At 38.3% G+C, this 24,299-nt stretch overlaps 2 protein-coding genes across 6 annotated transcripts in view; one reads left to right on the top strand and one right to left on the bottom strand.

Annotated features, from left to right (window-relative positions):
* The window catches only part of Pli_1 (protein pellino), an 81,007-nt gene extending 74,892 nt beyond the window's left edge, over positions 1 to 6,115 (bottom strand). The window contains exons 1-2 of one of the 2 annotated variants that reach the window (XM_054226194.1): positions 5,684 to 6,115; positions 4,560 to 4,756 (exon numbers count right to left, since the gene is read on the bottom strand). In XM_054226194.1, coding sequence (XP_054082169.1) covers positions 4,560 to 4,570 — 11 coding nt within the window. In that variant the 5' untranslated portion in view covers positions 4,571 to 4,756; positions 5,684 to 6,115. The remainder of the gene's footprint in view (positions 1 to 4,559; positions 4,757 to 5,683) is intronic. The other variant, XM_054226201.1, reaches the window with a different exon arrangement.
* Positions 6,116 to 9,116: 3,001 nt separating this feature from the next.
* Positions 9,117 to 24,253, top strand: LOC105218093 (uncharacterized). 4 transcript variants are annotated; one of them, XM_011193449.3, is made up of 15 exons: positions 9,117 to 9,252; positions 16,840 to 17,514; positions 17,799 to 18,103; positions 18,364 to 18,690; positions 18,761 to 18,924; positions 19,078 to 19,364; positions 19,425 to 19,581; positions 19,651 to 19,845; positions 20,003 to 20,332; positions 20,388 to 20,532; positions 20,594 to 20,820; positions 20,879 to 21,197; positions 21,260 to 21,521; positions 21,716 to 21,836; positions 21,907 to 24,253. In XM_011193449.3, the coding sequence occupies exons 2-15, from the start codon at positions 16,870 to 16,872 to the stop codon at positions 24,033 to 24,035; spliced, it is 5,613 nt and encodes a 1,870-aa protein (XP_011191751.2). In that variant the 5' UTR covers positions 9,117 to 9,252; positions 16,840 to 16,869; the 3' UTR covers positions 24,036 to 24,253. The 4 variants fall into 4 exon arrangements, with proteins under 4 accessions (XP_011191751.2, XP_011191753.2, XP_011191752.2 ...); XM_011193451.3 differs by having other exon boundaries at positions 9,178 to 9,252; positions 16,845 to 17,514; XM_011193450.3 differs by having other exon boundaries at positions 9,186 to 9,310.
* The last annotated feature ends 46 nt before the right edge of the window (positions 24,254 to 24,299 follow it).

The following is a 24,299-nucleotide window of genomic DNA, read 5'->3' as shown; positions in this document are numbered from 1 at the left end:
CAGACGCAAATAAAATAATAAGCCATTATAAACGAACAGGCCACAACAACACCTCCCGCCAACAATCACAAGACAATTGGAGGGGAAATGCTGGCGAATGTATGTGTGTGTGTGGCTGCACGTAAAACAAATCTAATTATCAAGTAAACAAAAACAACCGAGCCAAAACAACAACAAAAGCCTACAAAGCCAGCGAGACAACGAGATCGTTGTGGAGAGTGGAGCAAAGTGGAACGGCTTGGTGTGGCGTGGAGTGGTGCATGTGATTATAGCAAACAATTTAATCAGCAAATCATCTCGAAAATGTGTAAAGATTAAACTGTTTCAGAAAACGAGTGCAAATCATGCCATCCACACACACACACACAATACACACTTAGAGGCGGCTTCAAAATAATTGTCCGTCCAGCAAGAAATATGAAAACAAGTGCAGCAACAAGGTGTGCAGGCGGACAGACGAACCGGCACGAAGCCTGACGAGATGAGTTGGGTGCTGAGTGTGGAACTGCGACGTGATGTGACGAGCCGCGCTGCCGCTTGAGCTGCTGCTGCAGTCGCTCAGTCTGTCTAACTTTCGTTCGTGCTAGACTCAATTACCAATCAACAGGCCACAAATGGGACGCAACAAAGCAATCGACTGGCTGTTGTTGTTGTTTTTGTTGTTGCTGTGTGGCGGAGATGAGATTAAATGCGCGCCACATGGGGATAGACGCTTTTGTTGAAAGTAATGCGCGCGCCAAGCTCGAGATTTGATTAACCGCAGGTCATTGCCGTCACAACAATTACTTTTGCAGCCAGCTTCCACGTGTGCGTGTGTGCGTGTGTATGTCTGTGTTTGAGTATGGCTCAGCAGTTAGTTGGTGCTTCAGCGCTGCCGTCGAGTGGACGGCGGCGGCGCAGGTCAACAGTCGGCCAAAGCAAAGAGCAATTGGTCGGTTATTCGAGCGGCTAATGGAGTTGGTGCAGTTAGCGGATCTTCGCAGTTAGGTGTGAATGAAAAGTTGTCGAAACGGGGCGAAGACACCTATAACACATAAGCCAAACAAACGGACAGTCAGGACAGACAGCTGACACGAACAATTATGGCTTAGTACAAAGTGTTAGTTTGCTAACGTAATGTTGACTTTTGAGCTCAAGGAAATGCGCGTTATGTGAATATCCGAAGGAAGTAGATAAGACTCGGTGGTTTTTTCCAATTTTGTTGTCATATTGCGATAGAGTTGATGTTGAAAGCTGAGAGTTGAGTAATATAACAGTTGAAATGTTCGTGAGGGAAATCCTAGGCTCGATTAAGTTAGCTATATTTTACTACGAATTACGAATTTGTCAACTCGATAATCGCTCAAAGAAGAAGCTTCTTGGATTTGCAACTTAAATGACGCCAACGGTATTTCCAAGCAGACTCAAGTCGGACATAATTTCAAGTATTGCGGTTTTAATCCGCCACTCCATATCTACTCCAATTATTTAGGTTAGGTTAGGTTAGGGTAGATCTCCGCAGCTGCAAAGAATCTCACTTAGGCAGATTCGTCTGTTCATTGTGACACCCGGAAAACTACTAACGGATCATTAAGACCCTCATGATGCGACAAAGCGCTTAGACTCTGTGATAAGGTTCTTAGGTCGGCTAATCTCGATTCCAGTCTCATCACGGGGTTCGTCGAAGATATGTCTACCGTGATGCTTTAACTGAAGTCTGCCTCTAGCATTCGCCATTGAAGAAAGAAGTGCTTCATTCTTCTTCGCCTTCCTCCAAACAGCAACTAGCGTCTGACCGCATGTGTGCCTATTGGGTAATGACCAGTAAGCACACCTAGCGGAGAAATTAGCCTAAAGATCGATTTCGATCCCCTGCGGACCAGAAAGACCTCGCTATTGCACAAGTACTGGTTGTTCCCAGCGTTTGGCGAGCTGACTCGAAGTGTCCGGCGCTCTAGCACAAGTGGAACACGGACTACCCACACTTTTCCACACCGGCGCCAATGTTGCTAGGGTACAATTTTTTGCAAGCTGATCCATTTTGCAGTTTCCAGCGATTCCGCGGTGACCGAGTATCCATACAACCACTTATACTACCCGCTTAAAAAAAACGGATTTCGAGCTCTTTCTTTCTTTCGTTCGATAAAAATAATATTTTTATTAACAATGTGCTATAAAATTTAAATATTACTAACCGCAATTCAGGAGCGGTGAATAAATTCCATTTTAAATTTTTATATTCTGTATAGAATTTATTTCCGATTTTTAAAAATATCATTAAAAAAACAAAATATCACCAAAAACAAAGAGTAAGCACACCATATAATAAAAACAACAACAATTATACACGAAGAGCATTAAATTCGTTATTTCATTGCCTTTACGCGGGCAATCGTCAATGGAATAGGTCAAAAACATGCGTACGAATGTAGTTGTTGTATGTGTGCGCATATAAGAAGCACAGATGAATGAATAAAACGGGTTAAGAGATGTGTTATTCGTGGTCAACAAGCAGATCAGACAAATAATCCAATTCACTCGCAGGAGCGTTCGAAATTGCGTTCAATTTCAGAACGAATCGAAAACAAGCAGTGACTGTGCTTTTGCACGAAGAACCAACAAAGAATAAATTTAATTTTTTTGAAGAACACAGAAACAAAGAAGGAAAAAAAGAAGAAAAAACAAATCCACGAAAACTAAATAAACAGTAACAACAACAACAGCAACACGCAAGAGTACGCGCTAAATTTATCCCACCTTTTTGAGCATCATTTGGATACCTACACGCTTGAAACGTCATTTTGGATGCTCAACTGCAGTTTGCCGCGCACTACTGCGGCATACACAGAGTGTAAATTTAAATTTAAAAACAAAGAAGACAGCATAGAGGCATACTCCGGGTGGACGAACAAAAATACATTAGAAGCTGCTTATAAATCTACATTTTCGAGTTCTCAGAAACATTTGTGAGTACGTCCAATAGGGTGGTACTTAAATGAAGGAAACAATTCTTTACAAGGAATATATTATGGTCGAATTTTTGTCGCAAGTGGTCTCAGTTAGAGTTAGAAGTTCTGGAAAGCAAAATTTCAGGTTCCACCTAAATAAGATCAACCATTAACAAGTATTTTTGAGAGTTTAGGATTACCTTAAAATGTACAAATGCATTTTTAAACTACATATTGTGCATTTATATTTGTATGCATGAGCTGCATGTAATCACATTTGAGATTAAGTTGAATTGTATTGCAATTGTGGCAGTGCAGCGCATGCGTTAATTTCCGCAGACGCAATGGATGGAAGAAAGACAAACTTATTCTGAATGTTTCAAATGAGATGGTGGCAAATGGACCTGATGGATTTCAATTTGTGATCAGCTTCTGGGTCATTGCTTTTTTGTCTCTTGCAGTATCATTAAACTGTTTCTAGACAATGTAAATATAATTCGATAAATTTAAAACTTTTCTAGAGTAAATGAAAAAAATATAAAACAACAACAACAAAATATTTGAAAATTATTAGAAAAAATTATTTAACTTTATTTTTTAAAGAAAAATTTCACACTCGGATAAGATTATCCACCCTCTAAACCTGACAGTGAATGAAACAGAAACATCTCACTATAAATGATTCCTTATCCGCTTAATTTAGTAATGCTTCTGTTATTCCAAAAGTTGAAAAAAATATCCTCCGCTAGTGCAAACACGTGCCAACAGCATTCATTGGCAACCGATTAATGACCTGACAATTTGCTGTTTACAAAAACGATTGTAAAAAGAAAAACATATATGTATGTACATACACTTAAATACATTACAAATAGAACCTTTGCACAATTGTATGTTTAAACAATTCTATTGCGACTCTCTTTTGTATTGTTATTATTTTTCTTTTTTATAAAAATATTTTACAATAAAACTCAAGTGTACATTAACAGAGTATATGCGCAAATAATGCATATATTAAAGACGTAGTAACTCAAATCGCACATAGACCCCAGCTGCTGACACAATCGGACAATGGCACGAATAATGATCAAATCCAGACACTCAATTAGCCTCATAGCGCACATTGCATACATCACTTCATATCAAGTGTGATAAGAAACTTAACAACTTTGTAGACATTTATGTGCAATGTTCATTTAAATAGGTTTCGATTTTATTTTAAGTACATAAATAATTGTAAAATATTATATATATATGTATATAAAACAGAACAAATGTTCTTACATGTATATTACAACAATAATGATGTGACTGAACTGCAATCTAATTGAGTTAATCGTATTAAAATAAATTCGACAATTTTTTTATGCATACATACATATAGACATCAGGTAGGTGTATGTAAGCATAACGAGATTACGGTGACAACTAATTGCAAATAGAAAATAATAACTAGGTTTCCATTTCCAATTGTATATACTAACAACAACAAACATTAATTCTCAGTAATTACGTTAATTTGATTGATTGTAGTCTTACACTATAACACGTGCGTCAATATAAAACGTGCCTATTACCAGTAATTAATTGTATATTTTATTTATAAATAAAATACTACTTAATCAAACTTACCGTTTCACCATTTTGTTGGTCACTCCAGAATTATTTTCCTGTAGAGATCCAATATCGTCGGATTTATTATAATCCAGCTTTGAAAATATTTTAATGCGCCGGAAATTAATTTTGAATTATTTTTATTAAGCACGGAATTACTGCAATTTACTACGTAGGTATTGAGAAATCACTGAACGGACGGTGTGCACGATAGCCTATAAATTCAGAAATAAATTTAAAAATTTCGTACTCGCCTAAGCACTTGTTAAGTTAAAATAAAAATTAAAAAACGCAATAAAAATAATAAAACAGCAAAAATTGTCGGCTTTTGTTACTTGCAAAGTGGAAGATTGGTGGCGACTAAACAGAACAAATTAAAAAGAAGTGTCCTAAAACGAACTTAACTTTTCCATACGTAAGTATGCAGCTCAACTACTCGAATTTCTATATTTGTTTTCTGTTTAAAATTATAAACAAATAAAATATTTATTTATTCCACTTATGGGTTTGTAAGTAAGTATTTTGTGTATCGTTTAAACATCTCATTGCAGCCAACACCACCACCAATATCAACAACAATACCGCCGTCGACGTTGTCTTCATCGCATACGCCGTTCCAATCTACCACCACCATATAACACCTCCACCGACACCAGCATTTGCGGGAGTCAGCTCAGTAGCAGACAAATATGTTTCACCAGCGTTTATGTTATTGTCCTTCTTTTGCTGTTATTCAGTGTACAACCCCCACTTGCGAACAATTTATAATGCTTTTGTGGATAATACATTTCCCTTCTACCAAATTTATTTGTTTTGCATTGCGTTGTTCTGTGTTACTGTATTTTCATTCTTTCCTCTACTTATACGCCTGTACCGTTTTCTTTGCTTTTAAATTTAATTAGCACTCTTAAGCCTACAATGATTCCTTTCTTTCCGTATATAACTTTAGACTCATTTGGTCAAATTAAAAACTAATACATTGCTTAACCAATATTGCAGCTTGTTCAATAAATCAGTTTATAAGAATTTTCACTGCCAACACGACCGGAAAATTGTAATTAAATTGCACCAAACCTTCAGTTAATGGAGGTATGCAACAACAATATATATAGATATATGCATGTGTATATGCAGGAAAACACACAAAACTGCAATGAGATAGCAAATGCACTTTTTCTTTTCTACTTCGACAGCTTCTATTTTGCTGTTTCACACTATTTATTTGCTTCGCTTCTTTTTATTTTCACTTCATTTCCAAATTTGTTTGCACTACGTTTTAAAGCTGCTTTCTTGCTGTTTTCTTCGATTTTTCTGCGTTTTGAATTCTTTGCACAGGAATACGTAGAATTCGTATTGCAAACCTTTTTCCAACTCTAGCTTTACGGCGCGTAATCCACATTCGTGTTCGTTTCTTTTTTAATGATATATTGCAATATCTAAGAATACAATGTTTGTAATTTAATTGAAGAGTTCTTCATAAGTATAAATAGAATAATTTTTTATTTAATTCTTTTTTTGACGCAGAGAATATTAAAACACGTTAACACAACTCCGAAGAAAATTAAAGACTGAATACTAACTTCACCATAAAATCGTATTGTTGTTGCTTTGTGTGTTGAACTGTCAACGGCAAAATTTTCACCATACGTTTTGTACCGACTGTTGACAGTTGCACTGTGGCAGTGTTCACCACAAATATAGTTCAGGGTTGTATTCCACAACGAAACAATAAACAAATTAAAAATTTTACTCTGAAAAATTCAATTATAATTTGTAAACTATTTTTGAATAGGAGATTGCAATATCTCAAACCTATTTTGTTTTTTATGACTCTTTACTACTTCAAAGGTTTCTCGTAACATCAAAGCACGTAAACGACATTTTACGTTCTCCGCTTGGACAATTACGATAATCTTACTAAAGAGGTCGCGCATAATTCCTTTCCATTTGAAGCTAATTTCCGTTGCTGTCAATTAGTTCGTTTTGTTTACGCAAGAAATTGAAAATGTGTTGCAGAATAAATGTACATTGCTGCAATTCGATTTGTTTATACAAGTAAATGATTTATTATACACATACGAAAATGTGTTTATACACAAAAGTATGCACACTTGTGCAATTGTAAGTGTAGATTTGTAGGTTCGCGCTTTTGTATATGCAAGCTAAATATGTGCATGCAAATGTAAGTATTTGTTTTCATACTTAATTCGAAGAAGCTTTGAGTCATTGGATTATTTTGATAAACATCTGATTGTTGGAATTGATTTTTGGTGTTTTTTAGGTGTGCAGAAATGCAATGAAAAACAAGGATTTGTAAACAAAATGAGGGCGCGCATGCAGAGTGGAAATATACGTACAAATATATGTACATATGTATAGACGTATGTATATCTTTGAAAAACAGCAGGTCATTCTTCATGACTTCTTCCTTTTGAGATTGGAATTGCAATATCTTCACCTCATTCGCCTTCGGAATCAGTGAATTGAAGCTGATCTCAGCTGAAAGAATAAAATAACAATTTCTTATAGGAAAGATATCTCATCAAGGCGGATCCCATCAATCAGTTAAATACAAAACCTCAAGAGGCGGTTTGTGGTATGTTCATAAAATGAGATGCAACAGTTCAGAATTAATTCGTGTTGTTATAAATCTCCTGAATCTTTATCTTGAAGACTAAAATCAATCTCTGCCTAACCTTAGACGATGAAGTTCTATTCCCAATCAAGAGTTGAGCTTGACAGTAAAAGTGTTTCAAAGGTTTTCAAAGTTCAAAACCAAGACCGGAGTGTGTGTTCGGTTGTGTCACATCGTTCGGTAGCGTCCACATACCAATTCCTGATGTCATATGCATTGTCGATTTCATATTACATTTGAACTTCCATAACTCGAACTTCTATAACTCGAAGTTCTCCACAACTCGAACTCAATAGAAGTCAAATTTCATACAAATAACATTCCGTAATCTCTTTAGTTCGAAGTTTTTTGTTGATTATGGTGTTTCGAGTTAGGGAAGTTCAACTCTATATATATATTTTTGGCAAGTTCATCTTCGAGCACTTCTCAGGATAAGTTCTCCCGTTCTCCACCTTTAATATCTTCAACTGCTCTGTTGGCTGTTCATCTTCGAGCACTTCTCAGGATAAGTTCTCCCGTTCTCCATCTTTAATATATTCAACTGCTCTGTTGGCTGTTCATCTTCGCGCACTTCTAAGGATAAGTTACCCCGTTCTCCACCATTAATATCTTCAACTGCTCTGTTGCTTGTTGGAAAGTCAAATGATGAAATATTAGATCCACTATCTTCGAATTTGAGTTCTTTGTATATTCTGCTACTTCATCTATAATCTACATAAAGTCTCACCGACTTCTCTTCGTTCATTGTTTAACAGGAACTAGACCAATCTCAAAGTCTTCTGTTGTACTGTGTGATAGAGATCACGGGGTCTCAAATTTTATTAAATAGACCGATCTCAAAGCCTTCAATTGTACTTTTCGATAGAGATCTCGGGGTCTCAAATTTTATTAAATAGACCGATCTCAAAGCCTTCAGTTGTACTTTTTAATAGAGATCACGGGATCTCATGTTGTTGGCCAGAGTTTCAAGTTCTTCGTACTCACTTTAATTGTAATCCCTTTTTCGTCCCTTTTGCTCGACAATTAATAAGCTGTTCCAAGATTTATCATTTTAATGGGTCTCAGTTGAGTTGCTTTTTAAATATAACATCCTCAAGAAATTTCTTCCGTTCTTTTGTAATATTTGCTTACAGCAAAAAAACTTCTTCTGGGTTCCAGCACCCACCGAAAATAAATATTTGTTTTTAGTGTTTCTTCAGTTCCGCTTCTAATTAAATGTGAAGTTCTCGCTTCTTTTATGTTTATTTTTATTTATCATCTGTAACAATTGCACCATTCATCCGTCAAAAGCATATTTGAAACATATTCGAATGTTTGTCGAAAATTAGAACTGACAAACGGTGAAAAAAAATATGAAGCAATTAAACCATGAGAGGGTCATAAAAATCCGAGGAGACAGAAAGAGAGCAGACCCATTACTCCAAAAAACACACACACCGAGCATCCCAACGAGGCATCAAGGCGTATGTGTCTACGGTGCTACAAACACCGGCGCTCCCTAACAGCGGTCGCCGCAACACTTTCGGACATGCCATGAGCACAGCGGATAGCCCCAAAACAAAGACGGCGAGGCGATGTGCGAGGTGAGACGTTTTCATTTTCAATTTCAGTTTCATTGATTTCGATATTTAGTTGAGAAAATGAGGAAACATTATTTATTTTTATCTCCCACCGCGTAACGGTAATTCAGCAAAACGCTATGAGCGAAATGAAAATGCCAAGCAACGGACAAGAGATGCTTAACTAAAAATCACCACCCAACGGCAAGCGATTGGCACATCACGAACACACACACACACACCCGAGCATACAGCCACACGGAGATTTGTAAATAAATGCACGAGGCATAGCAGCCATCAGCGGAATTGGCATGGTCGTAGAACCGAAGTGCTCTTAGGCGCTACTGAGAGCTTTTTGCTGCTTTATACACAGATTCTGCTACAGTTACAGTTATAGAGTGCGAAGACTTTCCGACTTTCATTCTAAATTGCAAAGATCAGAAAAGTTTTGGGCGACGGCGAGAACACACGACGATGTGCAATAGTACGGCATGGATCGGTTGTTGGTGTTGAAACGGTAAAAACGACGGGTCTACATAGATACATATAGATACATACATATATATACCACAACGGTGGGTATATAGCGCAGGATGAAATGGGTGAAGTGTTGAAAAGGGGGCGGCGCGGTGTAATAAAGTGAAATTGAAAAATGAAATTACAAATTTAATGGAAAAATATTAAAATTTACAATGAGTAAAAACTAAAAAAAAAAAAATCGATAATTGAAAAATTAAAAAAAAAGAATTCAAAAACGCAAAAAGTGAAATTGAAAAGTAAAAAGTGAAATTCGAAGAATTGCTTGCAGTAAAAAAACGTTTACACAACACTTTCGCACTGCAGTTGAAAATATACGATTTTGAATGGCATTGAGTGGGTTTAAGCGTTTTCAAAAGTTTTCGAAAAAATATTCGAAATAATTTTTAAGGACTTTTGAGTATGTCTGCGAGCGCTGGAAATTTGACTGGCATATTGTGAAAAAATCGGTTGTGTATATCTATCTAGTCGTGCATAAGTATCATATATATATATATGGAGGAACACACACACACACTTACCAATACAAAGTGATCTTTAAAAGTGCGCGCATGTGTGTGTGTGTGTGCGTTCTCGTTCGCTGAAAGTGCACACAGTTTTGAAATTATTCAGCTATTTCTGCTGCTACTTTGTGCCTTTTTTATTTCTTGTTTTTCTTGTTGTATTAAATGGAGAGAATTTATGGTTTGTTCTAAAAGTGGAAACAAAAAGTGTGTGCTTGTACAACCAACCACAACACAACTACATGCATACATATGTCTGTATGTATGTGTGTCTGTCTATTTGTTGTTGGCCACGAATGTGGCAAGCAGTTGAAAAACGTTTGAAATAAAAATGAAAAAAAAACACACACAAGAAATTCGAAAAAAATAAAAATAAATTGGCGAAAAAAAATTTACGAATTAAGTGGGGAAAGAGTGAAAGTAGCCTCAATACGAATTACCTCATAGTTAAGTGAAGAACACGATCAAGAAAAAGAAGCAGCAGCATGTGAAAAAAAAACGAAATTTTTTAATTGAAAAAAAAAAAAAAATTGGAAAAAGGTGAAAATTTCGCACGCAACAGTGTTGTAACAGCGGGACGTACGCATACGAGCATACTTGAAACACATATATTTACATACATATGTATAAACATATATTTGTATATCCACGGGCGTTGTACCGCGCTCCTTACGCCAGCATGCGAAACGCCACCGCGTGCTTTGAAATTCGCAAAAAAAACGTTTACGTGCCGAGTTCATTGTGCTCGAAATGGGCGTTTGTGCTGTCAGGGTCCATGGTGGCCACTCACCCACACACACATACACTCAAATACACTATAATTTGGACTCATTTATCATAAATTGATTAGGCAAAATGATCTAATGCGCGCAGCAAACGTCAATACAGGCACACATACATACGCATACATATTTACATACAAAAACAAAATATATAACGCAAACAGCATCGCGACGCAAAAAGTAAACTCAACCGTTATACGATACACGTTTCCATTGAAAAAATACCAAAATTGACGCATACACCGTCTACATGCAACTTCCTTTCCGTCTGAAATGTAATTTTTATTTTCGAAAACATTTCAATTCGAATGCATATCAAAACATTTCAAATCACGCACGATCGACTGCAGCAGCAGCAGCAACTCGCTTTGGAAATCACATTTTCCACATGCCAAAAGTGTATTTCAATATTTTCTAATTCTTAAATACATACATACTTACAATGATTTTTTGGCTTTTTCAAAACCGAATTTCATACAAACATACATTTTTGAGAACATACATATGTATGTGTGTAGACATTTTGTACTGGACGTGCTACATGTTTATTTTGGTTTTTTCTTTCTTCGCTACAATTTGTTAGCGTACGTTAATATAATGTCGGCAAAGCACTCTAGTCGCCGACGTTCAATATAAACACACTTGCACAACGCATTTTCGCAACACTTTTCCAGTTCACAATATGGCCTTTTGGCCCCACCGACGCTATATACCATTTTCATGAGGAATATTTATGCATGTTTGTGGCCTGTAGGAAACGCGAAGACTTGAGAGTAAGGCGTAATATATCAGAAAGACCACAAATCTTCAAAACATTCAACTGTAAAATGTATCGGTATCTAACGACACTGCTTTCTTCAACATGTGATTTAAGGAACCGGAATGCCAACCCTAAACCTGTCTATAATATTATTTCGTAATCAAATAATATCTTTCTATATCTAAAAACCTTTTGAAAGATCTGTGTAAGTTCCAACGTGGATCCTACTTGAGATCTGTCATCTAGTTCTAGCTTAAAGGGCTATACCAGTGTAGTGTAACATTTTCAAAAGATCGATTTTTTATTTTTTGCTTATTCGATAGTTTAAACTTTCAAAAATATCCTGTGAAAGCGGTAAGATTGTATCTTGAATAGTTTTTGACTGGCCGCATTCTAAAGAGCGACCGCTCGCAGGTATAACCCGCTACAGTCGAAATTTTAAACGCATTTTTCTCGAAACGACAATTTTCAAAATTGCTAACATCATAACTCAACGAGAATTGACCGATCGACTTCAAATTGAATCTGAGTATTCTGGAATCTTTCTGATTGGTTGAAAATTGTCAATTTGGCATTAAAAAACTACTATTTTTTACCTAAAAAACGACACTTTTTCGTTTTAAAAAATCGTAGGTCATTGTATAGGAAATACCTTCAACTTTAATAACCTTTTTGAATTTTTTAGTTTCAACTACTCATTCGGGCGGAATCATGTAAGCAGTTGGGGAAATTTTTTGGCACCTCCAAAGACAGACAAAACTCTGTTATTTTTCAATATTTCTGCAAAAAAAAAATCTTAAAATATTTCGAAAAATATTCCTTATTATGTCCAAAAAACTTCGAAACATTCAATCGAGTACTTTCTTAAAAAAAAAAATCAAAATTCCTGGGCTACACTGGTATAGTTCCTTAACTGCACAGGACAATAAAGCTCAAATTTATCTCGAAAAAAGACCTCTCAACAGCTCCAAGTTGTGTATTCTTTTCTGGACCATTCATCCTAATGAATCATTTTGTTTATGCCTTCAGCGAAATCGGAGAAAGCGAAGGATCTTTAAAGAAATAGTGGGAATATTGCATAAGATTACTATAACACGAACACTTATTTTGCAGAATCAATCTAATATATCTTACCCTTGACATTAAAAAAATAAATTTTTCAGTCAAAGTTAGGGAGAGAACTAACAAGAAGGAACGTTTGTCCTAAATAAATGAATTATTTCAGGAAGAAATAACAACGACCTTGGTAAATATAATGTACGGATACAACTATAGGTCTCCATAGCAGACCATGAGATATTTTTAAACCTATCTCATAAATCAGGTGTGTTTTATTTTGTTAATATACTTTACGTCCCCATACTATTTGATACTTCAAGAAATTTGAATATCGAATAAATTTTGTGAGAGACATACGTATAGGTCATCATCCTAGAATTGCTGTTGTGAGCTAAAATCACATGCAGCAATCCGTTTGGTTTTGCTTTCTCTCGATGCTTTTACATAACGGTTTTAAGAATGTAGACTCGATCGACTGTGTTTTTTCGAAAAGGTCCAGACTTATGTTCGTCGTCTTTTTACTGGTATAACAATTCGTTCAGATTACAGGTTAGAATATATCTTTGTATTTTTAAGGCATGCTTTTTTAGTCTATGGAACTAATTAAACCTTTTGAACATAACTGACTCTTTGCAAAAAATGTTTAATGGAATATGTGCTTTATATTGCTTTATGATTTAATAAGGAATCGCGTTATAACGTTTAAACATTTCCGCAAAGTACATAAGTTGTGGATGTATCAAGGTCAAATCGACGAACTTGGTGCTTTTAGTAAACGAGAGCCTTATAGTTCCTACCGACATTTGTGGCATTTGATAAAGCTTTAGATTAGAGTTTCGGATAGTTTTGTCTATCCTTTTTTAATTCCGGAATATATTTCATTAATCTTATTATGTCTATTCGCTGTACATTCCGAATCATTAATATTCGACTTAATCTAGGTGAGGACCACCTTTAGTTAGAATTAATGTGTCAATTTTGAAACCAAGTACTTTAAAATATATTTTTTCAACTATCTAATATAGATTGGAAACCTCAGTGAGTAGTTGTATCGCATAGTGCAGGAGCCAAGAAAAATATCTCATCTAACCTCTTTTGAAATTTAAGAAGCAATGCGAATCTCATATATCTCTTTTATGGATAGTCCAAGATCCAGAGTAGTAGAATATCGTTTCCAACTTATTTAGCTTATGTGATCAAACTTAAAAAAAATTAAGTTTTTCTTATTAGGTATGTTCCTAGACATTTAGAAAAATATAAAGATCTGTTCTATCATACATATTTTTGTATGTATCTACTTAAAATGTGAATCAGTTTAGTTAATTCGAATGCGGCATGTTCAATTTTCGATTTAAGAGTTTCGCCTGAGATATCGCACCCATTCTGATTCCTTTATTATTTCGATCATACACACACACACAATCATACATACTCACAGACTATTGTGCTTATTATGTTTCTCTCCCCCATTCTCCCTAATGGCGTTGAAATTCGGTCGCCGTGACGTTATAGCCCCGTCGCTGTTCCACTTTACAAGGTGTGAAAATAATGTTTAAGGCAACATTAATTATCGCATGTCATATATTTTATATAATTGTGATATTAAAAATATATATTCCGCTCAGGTTCAAGTAATTTAAGTCTACAACAGGATTAATAAGAAAAGCACTGGTGAAATGTGGGACACGAAAGAGTACTTATGTATATACATTATTGCATATGATAAGTATGAATGGAGGAGGAAATTATTCATAAGTAATATAGGAATATCTGGGTAAATAGACGCAATAGCTGGTGGAGATGTTCAGTCATGCCCCTATGTGTACGTGACTTTAAAGTAACACTAACGAGGTTCCAATGAACAGTATATCATCCCTAATATCACTTATTATATCTTCGATTCTCCACAGCACAAAAGAAAGAAAGCGACCACGTGTTTCAGTCCTCATCAGCTCTCAAACTTTCCTTTAGTGATTTCAAACAGACTCTTTCCCACCAATATCCCAAGTTCTAACTATTTAACTGTGTCTGAAAGCCCCGTCAAATATAATAAAGGGTTTTTCAAAAGGAACGCTCAAAAATAGACCGATAGGGACAGCAAATTACCCCATATTTTTCAGCTCTTTCGACATTTCTCCACAGTAAAGTTTGACATTTCATCATGAAAAGATATACGATCCAACATCGAGTCGAAATTATTAATATGTACTACCGAAATTCGGAGTCTGTGGTCAAAGCCGTCCTGTCAGATCAAGAATTGAGAGTCTAGTGCATAAATTTGAATCCACAGACACAATACCAAATATTCCCGTGTCAGTTAGACAGAGATGTGCCCGTAGTGTCGAAATAGTACTGCCGCTAGCGCATCAATTGAGGAAGACCCAAATCATTCTCTCACACGTCGTTCTAAAGCGTTGCGGAAGGATCTTGGCATACATCCTTATAAGATCTAATTGACGCAAGAACTCAAGCCGCTTGACTCTCGGACCTTCGTATGTTGGAGAATTGGGTTGAGAAAGAACTTGAAAATTATCCGAATTTTCATCGAAAAAGCATCTACGTTACGTTACATGGGGCTAGGTTAAGTCTATGGTCCATGCCAACAAACCAGCGACAATTGATGATCTTCGTACGAATATCGAACGTGAAATAACAGCAATATCGGACGATTTATGCTTGAAAACCATCGAAAATTGAGTTCAGCGTCTGGGTTCCGCAAACTTTCCCGTGGTGGCCGAGTTCCAAATATAATGGCAACGAATGTACTTTCACAGGAATAAAGAATTTCAAACAGTTTTTGATTATATTTTTACCTTAAGCAGTAATCCATGTCAAATTTCGTAAAGATATCACGTCAAATGCGGAAGTTTTCCATACAAGCCATTGATACCGATCGTTCGGTTTGTATGACAGTTATATGATATAGTGGTCCGATATCGGCAATTCCGATAAATCAGCAGCTTCTTGAAGAGAAAATAACATCTGCAACATATCAAAACGATATCTTAAAAACTGAAGGACTAGTTCGTATATATACAGACAGACGGACGGACGGACAGACAGACGGACATGGCTAAATCGACTCAGTTCAACATACTGATCATTTATATATATACTTTATAGGGCCTCTGACGCTTCCTTCTGGGTGTTACAAACTTCGTGACAAACTTAATATACCCTATTCAGGGTATAAACATAAAGGGTCGTCAGTGATATATACTGAGCGACCCTGTCTCATTTCGATACATCCGTGATATAGTATTCAAACCCATACGCATGATCGGAGCGCAGTACGATTTCAAAGGGGTTCGATCTTCGTTACTGATCGCCACTAAATTTTTTTCTAGAACAAGTCGCCTCTCGACAGACAAGAAAACAACTGGTAGGCGGTCAAAAATATATTTCCCTCTGCACCCAGGTTCATTCTGGTATAAACAATATTGATGAAATGGTTTTTTAGTCGACTTAGCTGAGTTTTTCAGAGGTTACCGCAAGGTTTCTAATTACTTAGTAAAAAAATCGTATTCACTCAACAGTCAGGTCCACATAATCGGAACAGATCCAGGTTTAAGGCTTGGAAGTTTTCCCCAAAACTACTTAGGGATTATTGTCTTCCGCTACAACAACAACAATATAACATAACAAATATTTAATATTCAATCTAAAGCAAGAGAGCCCAAAAGTCTGGACGACATTATAAAAATCCATCGGGTGGTTTCAAAATGTTAGAGATCTCGACACCAAATTTAATTTAAAGCTTTCATGAATCAACTTTTAACCAATTGTTGTAAATTACTTTAGATGTGTGTTTGTGTTAGTAATTGCATGTGTGTATATTTATAAAACAAATATTAAATCATAGCCGCTGTTCGACATGGCGTATGAGTGATTTTTTGCTAATATAACAACTTCACCAAAGTTTATTATAAATAATTCTACGTTTCGCCTAATTTTACGATATCAAAGTGGCAAGAGCCAAATAAATCACTCGCGTTATTAGACTGATGAAATTTACAATTTGCAACGAATATTATTGAGCACGAGCGGCTTCACGACGGAACCTAACACAACGCACTTGTTACAATAACGCCGACGTTTGCAGACAACTAAAGTAAACAAAACACCAAATTTTATAAGCCAAAATGTGCGCATATATATATGTGTGTGTGTGTGTGTATTTGTGTATATAAAACTGTTGTTTATACTTTAAATGAATATTAGAGAGATTGCGAAAAATTTACTTGGCATTATTTTGTGCCATAAAAATTGAAGGATGCCGCAGCAAGTAAAGTGTTGATTAGATGTTTACAAATATGAAAATTATGAAATAGCGTTTTATATGTATATAACGGTATATTTATAAAATACTATATATGTATGTATATAATTAGTCTGTGATTTCATATATCCACATTCAGATTTCTTTATAAAATTCTCCTACCGCAACATATTTTCACTTGCAGTACAGTTAATCAGCATAATAACCACAAATAATGGATAAATTACCCGAGCGTCCGTTATCGGCGCGCTCCATACCGCTTACGCCCGCCAGCAGCACGCATATGCCAACAACACAACCGCAAGCAAGCACATCCAAGCCGCCGTCGCGTCGCACCTCCGGCCAGTATGTGTATGAAACTTTGCCATCACCACCACCAGATCCACGTCAAACCGATAATATTTTCCAATTTCCAAGCAAAACGAAAGAAGAGCTGCCAGCTGGCTACCACACGCTCTTCAATTATGTCGAAAGCGAAGAGGAATTCTACAAAACACTCTACAAAATCATCGCCAACGATTGTAGGGCGGCGCATGAGGCAGCCAATAAACAACAACAGCAACTACAACCACATACGCTACAATTGCAACAGCAGCAACAACAACAAACTCCGTACGAACGCCATGATGTGGAGCCGACACGTTGCGCCTACTGTCAGCACATACGACAGGAGTGCATACAGTTCATCGAGCCGCTGCAGAGCCGCTTGGGCAGCAGTTTGGCGGCGCTGTTGGCAGCACACGGCGCCGTCGAGCAACTATCGCGCCTCTACGCATTGTGGGATAAGTACATCGATGAGGCAGCGAAGTGGCGACGGCAGCGGGAATGCCTGAATTACGTGAATCTACTTAACGAAAAGGTGAGATCAAGTGTATCAAAAAAATCAGAAAAAAAAAGTTGAGACAAAAAATTAAAAAAGAAAAAAATTAAAACAAAAAAGAAATATGAAAAAAAGAAATGAATATACATAAATACAAATGGAAAATCCAATGGCAAAGCGAAATAAATAAACACACACAAAATAAAGCACATAAATAAAGAGACTAACACACTGACTGACTGTGCGCAATTTTCCAATTTTCTTGCTTTTCCCCATTTTCCACTCTTTCATGCCGCGCACTTCAATATTCCAATCCATTTTAGATGCAAACTGCCAAAGAGGTGCGTAGTAGACGACAACAACAACAATTGCGGCAACAACATCAGCAGCAACAACAACAACAGCAAAAAGCGCCGCATCATCCGCACGAGCACGAGGCAGAGCAATACTCTGACACCGAGGCCGATTTGGAGGAATCGATCGCGCTCATCGAATCCATGTTAGGCGACGCGGTCACAACGCCCGCACCCACAACACCGGCCCCTACATCGCTCAGCTTCAGCAGTTTCAGCGCCTTTGGCGGCGGCGGCAGTAATCCCTCATCGATAAAACGTGCCACTCTCAAACAGTGAGTACGAGTATTGTTGGTGGCAAACAGCAAACACCTGTTGAGAGCTGAATGAGCGCCGCCGAGCGCTTGTGAGCAATCGAGAGCGTAAGCGCAAGCGAGCGCGTCTATCACTCTTTGCGCGCACGATCAATCGCTTGCGCTTACTCGCGCTCCTTCTCTCTCATTCTCACTCTGTATTGACAGGTGTTTGTTTGCCGAGCTTTTTGCGCACATTATTTTATTTTTTTTTTGTTGCTTCTTTCTACCTTTACATGTAGACAACGTGAGCGCAGCAAGTCAATGATGATAGACGATGTGGCATCCACATCTGCTGCAACATTGGCCGTACGCGCGGAACATGAGCGCGATGCGAAAAGTTCCAGCGCATTGCCGCATATGTTGCGGCGACAGAGTACCTACAGTGAGGGCAAATCGAAGGTGTCGAAGTGGACGAAGGTCAAGGCGGCATTCAAGTGGGAGCGCGCCAATGTGCCAGCGCTGACCGAAGGTGTGGGCAGCAGTGGCGTAGTCGTGTACAATGTGGTGCCAAAAGAACACGCGGCCGCGAGTGTGGGTCTAACGCCCGTCAATAATGAGGTGGCAAGGTGAGGTTACTATACACAATGTACTTGACACCAAATATATATAATTCTGCTATCTCTGCCAAACATACAGATATTTGCGTGTACCCTCGCTGCCCGGTACAGGTGGAGGCAGTTCGGCTGATAGCATTTTGAGCTCTTCATCCGGACATTTGCTAAGCGAGACTGGTACGCCGGGCACTATCAGTTCGGCGAGTTCAATGGACGACATTGATAGCAGTTGCCGCAGCACGCTGAGTAATTTGTTTACTGCCTTATTGATCATTGATTTCAATATTTTATTTACATTCATTATTCATATTTGACTTTTCATTCAATAAAACAAAAGAAATACATATATTTATATTGAAGAAATAATTGTATACAAATATTATTATTTGAAACTGCCAGGAAGAGACTCGACCAAAAGCGATAGCCGTGTGATTGATGATAACACAACGTCACACTTGGAACATTCAAAAACCGATGATATGGAAACGCTAAGCCGTTCCTCGAAGAGTGACAGCAATATGCGAACACTCATGGCCAAGAAAACCTCATCGATTAAGTCTTTGCGTAGGAATAAAAACGTTACCGACTTTGAGGCACTGCCAGAGAATGTTGTGGCCGATTTGAAAGGCACAACACAACGGCGCACGAAGCCACCACCTAGCCCATTGAATCTTAACCTCAAACAGGTACGTCCAAATATATTGAGTTTCTGCAACAACAAACTATAGTCTACATTAAAATTACAGGATCTTACCGATTCGGATTTCTCTTACTCACCCTACTCACTTAAAAGCCCTAAAGATGGTACACAGTCATTGAATCGCACGAAGAAAATTGGCTCACCGGGTAATTCGTCGGTGCCCAGTAGTCCTTCGCGTCATTCGGATTTCTTTTGTGAATTCGGTGCGTAAAATAAAGTGATGCTCACAGTGATAAGTATTAAATAATTTTGGATTTTAAATTCTTTTGTAGAAAGTGAAGATTTATCGAGTGGTGATTTTTCCGAACCCACCACACCTAATCATTTGACATCACACAAGTCGTTTATGGATGAGAAAAATGAAATTAATCAACGGTATCAAATGCTGCGCGCCAAATTCGATGTGGAATTCGAGGCGAAACGACGGGAATGGGATAAAATGAAGACGAACACTAATGCGTGCCGAGGTGAGTTGGAAAAAATGACTTTCACATAGCTTTAAAACTATGAATGAAATTATTCTTTTAACATTAGATCGAAGTTGTAGATTTTGATTAGATCATTTCTTATTATTTTATCTAACTTTCCATTGAATATTCCCTATGTTATTTCTACAAATTACAGCTATAGCCTTAATCACACCACCCAAACCGGAAGAGCATCCACAACATCCAGTCTTCAATAATAATCTATCAGCCAAACTTTTGGAAGAAAATCTCACACCCGATTTTAAGAAGAAATTGCGAAAATGGCGTGTGAAGAAACAAATATCAGTGAGTGGACCGCATCCCACACAAATCTCCCCCACCTCACCAGTGCGTGATGGACCGACCGATGCAAAGCCAAAGATTGATTGGAATCTTTGGAAGACAGGACAATTAAAATTGGAGGGACAAGGTTTAACGCCGCTACCCGATCAAAAGGATTTACCAGAGGATTTTCAAAAGAAATTGGGTAAATATAATACTTATATTAGATGTGATATCTAATGCAACTTTTATCTCCACAGAACAATGGAATAAGCTGAAGCAAGGTGGTGGTGGCGCAAGTAATGTACCAAGCGGTCAAGATTCCATAAAGCGTTCCAGTAAACTCACAGATAGTATAAAGAAAACTGTGGAGAGTAAGCCGCATGAAAAAGATAAGTTAGAAAAGTAAGTATGCAGCGGGTTTAAGGCCTTACAACAACACTTACTTTTACTTTCTGATTCGCAGGTTAGCCAAACTCAAAGCGATCGTCACCGATCATCCCGCCAAAGAGATCGAAGTGAAGACCTCAGAGGGTGTTATGAAATTCGAGGGCATTTCACGTAAATTCACACGTAAATTGTATGAATGGGAGAAGGCACGTGGCATTGGACCGGAGTCCTCCACATTCGCACTACTGCATCCCGGCTATCGACCTATTGTGGTAGATCGCATCACCAAGGAGAGTCACGCAAGTAAGAAATATACCTCTAACATAAGATTACAACTCATTACTTTCGTTTTACTGCGCAGATGACAACTCCCCAACCCTTGGACGTTCGTTTTCTTTGGATAGCATTGCGCAAAATAATGCCACACTACCAGCCATATCGCAACAAGCTTCCAGTTTGTCGTTGAACGATGTGAACGATCTGAAAGAGATCGATAATCATGGCAGCTCGGATGTAATTGATGAGCATGACTACAAGAAATACGAAGAACCCGAAGCGGTTATGGTAGAAGTCGAGGATCACATAGAGGAGACCGCATCACCGTTGGTGACCGCACATACGCTAGTGGAACAACAGACGCCTATTTATAAATACGAAGAAGGCGCTTGCAGTGATTATTGGTAACCGAAGATTGTGTTGGAAAAAAAATAAAAATAAAGAAATAATATTTACTTCTCCACAGCAATACGCGACGTGTACAAAGTTTTGAATCGCACACCAATCTGGCGCCACTGCTCTCTGTGATCCAGCGTACTGAAGAGAACTTTGCGAAACTCAAACGTTCCTCCGCGGAATTGTGTCAAAATGCCGAACTGCGGCAATGTGAGACGATGCTTACCTACATACGAAACATTTATCCCTACTACTCCGATAATCTGATGAAGCCGAACGTTTTGAATGCCATATCGGACGTACAGAGCGAATTAAGCAGAATTAGCGATCTGGTAAGTTCAAAGAAGCCAAATTTTATATGGTTTGTATTGTACGAGGTTCTCTCGAGTTCATCAAAGTATAAATAATAAAAAAAAAAGTTTTGGTCTGTCTAGAAGTCGAGCCTTAAATAAGGAACTATTCTTGATAGAAGATAGGACGTATAATATGATGAAGAACTCATGACTTTATTACTCTCTGTTTCTAGTGTGAAAAGAGTCCGCTTGATGAGGCTTGCTGCCAGGAAATCATAGAAGAGCGTAATAACGAATACAACGAAGAGTTGAAGGGCCTTAATGAATCTCTGTCGTTATTGCGACGAAGTATACGTAAGTACATAAGATTTCGTCTATGAAAAGTTCGATAATCTCATGAGTTATAACCCACCGCGTTCGGCAGATGGCGGTTCAACACCATATCCACGAGATATCGTGCCGGATATTAGCATCACCACAGTTGACGTACAAAATATGGATACAGCTGACACAACAAAAGATCACATTTCGACCACACTCGAGGCAACGGATGAATGGAGTGCTTCGCACGCGGAAAACGATGAAACCGATGTACCAAAACTAACACAACGTACACAATACTCGAACGGTAATGGCGGAAATGGCGCGGTCAGTAAAAAGAAGCTACGGTTGCGTAAAACTGGTTCACGACAGAACAGCAAAACCGAGAGCGATAGTAGCGACGCGGACACACACAGTGTGTTGGAGACACCACGACGTATAAAGCGTAAGAATTTTCGGCTTAAACAGCGCTCATTCGATGACGATTATCGCAGACATGAGGAGACCGGTGGAGATGATGTTGTCTATGTGTTGAAGGTAAAACCCGGTCATCCCATTGAGCAATGCGAGAATGTGGTGAGCATGGAACGTTGTTTTTCCGAAACCAACAATTACCGACCGAAAAGCTGCAGCGAAAAGTGTCTCGTAGCTACTGCAACAGCGACACCGAGGCAGCCACCAATCGTTGATGTAAATGATATGGCAGAAAATTTAAATTTTAACCAAAATGAAAATGTGTTTGTAAAGACGAAACGAAAAGTATTTACTGCAGTCCCTGAACCGAATGCCATTGGCGGCATGACGGTAATTGAAAGAGAGCTCGTTACAACACCAACCGAGGAGGATGAAGCGTTAACCGAAGCATCTTTGTCAGAAGCGGAACACACGACGCAGGAGGCTGTAGAATTAGTTGACTCTGAAACTGCGACGGAAGTAGGTAGTCTAACGCCAAAGCGTTCAAATTCGACTTGCAGGTCGCTGAGTCAAGGTGATGTGCGTCGTGACGAGTACGACTACGAGGATGAGCGGAAATGTCACAGCGCTGAAAAGCTCGTAACACCAGCACAAAAGCAAACTAAAGATGCGCGTCCACCACTGGCATCCGACAGTTTTCGGGTTATCAACAAAAGCTGTGCTAGTCTCATGCGAGAATCGGCAAGCCCTGCAAAGCTTGGTGCGATTGCCGCAAACCCTGCTGGTAATAGCCCCACAGAGGTGCGTAAAGAACATCGTTTCAAGAAGAATACCGAAAAGTCACATTATTATATACCTTTCGCGAAATCGCAAAGTGGCACAATCAAGAAAATCGAGACGAAAATTGCTAAAACACATTCGGGTACCTCTATCGGTGAAGTTTCGCCACAAATTTTTGCATCCGATAGATTTGACAATACATTACCGCGCATTGCGCGCAAACTCGAACGTAAATCGTTGACACCCACTAGCATGCAGCCATTGCATTTCGACTTCCCTCCACCGCATAGTTCTGAGCCCACAACACCGTTACACTTGATAACACCAGATACTCCGCGTACACCACTTTCCGAACGCGCATTGCGTTTACAGAAAGCCAAAGAGGAGTTCCTGCAGGGTAATGGCGCGCATTCTCAGTCACCAACGCCATCGCAAACGGGCGTAAAACGACGAGACGATATTATACGCAATGAAACGTGGGAGCAATATCGTCGCAGTGACTACAGCATGGGTTCAGTGGCGGGCGATGAAACCAATTTACCAAAAAGTTTCAGCGTCGGCACCATTACCGGAGATTCTTACACCGAAACACCCACACACTCGGACACCGGTACCGATCTGGATAGTAGTATTTACGATTCGTTGCCACGTTCCGTTAGTCGTTCGGGTAAAATCTCAAGCAAACTTGGTTTTGCCACACTTGCCTCAAAATTCCGACGTGGCAAGGGTAGCAAGAAAGGAAAGGACGCACCAAAGCCAGAACCCGAACCAGCGAAAGGCAATAGAGCACTGTCGGCATTGTGTCGTCAAACATTAATGGCCGATGTCATAGCCGTGCCACAATTGGCCAAAGATAGCTCGCATGAGAGTGTGCAGAAATCACAGTCTTCACCGCAAGCTGGTCGAGGCTACAATAGTGGTGGTGGGAGTGCCCAAAGCTCACTTTACGGTGCGCCTGGCGTTCGTCCACAAGTGGAGCAATTGAATAAATCACAAAGTGAACAATATGTAAGACGTCACAAAGAGAGCATTGTCTAGTCAAAAGTGCAATATTAATGTGTCATATGAATGTCCATGGATACTTGAAACCAAACATGATTTCAATTCAAATTTTATTAATTTATATATACAGTATATATTTAATTTTATTCTTGTGTGTAAGCTACGATTGTATTGAGATTATTTAGAGATTTTTTTTTTTGCATTATATTAATCATTGTATCTGACGGATACAAATCGAATGTGTAGAAAAGTTGTAATATATAGAGATTTTTATATGTATGTATGTGTTAAAAGACTCGT

Source organism: Zeugodacus cucurbitae, chromosome 2 (genome assembly GCF_028554725.1).
Source record: "Zeugodacus cucurbitae isolate PBARC_wt_2022May chromosome 2, idZeuCucr1.2, whole genome shotgun sequence".
Taxonomy (NCBI): Eukaryota; Metazoa; Arthropoda; class Insecta; order Diptera; family Tephritidae; genus Zeugodacus; species Zeugodacus cucurbitae.
The sequence above is the reverse complement of the archived record's forward strand: the minus strand, read 5'-3'. Positions and strand labels throughout refer to the sequence as shown.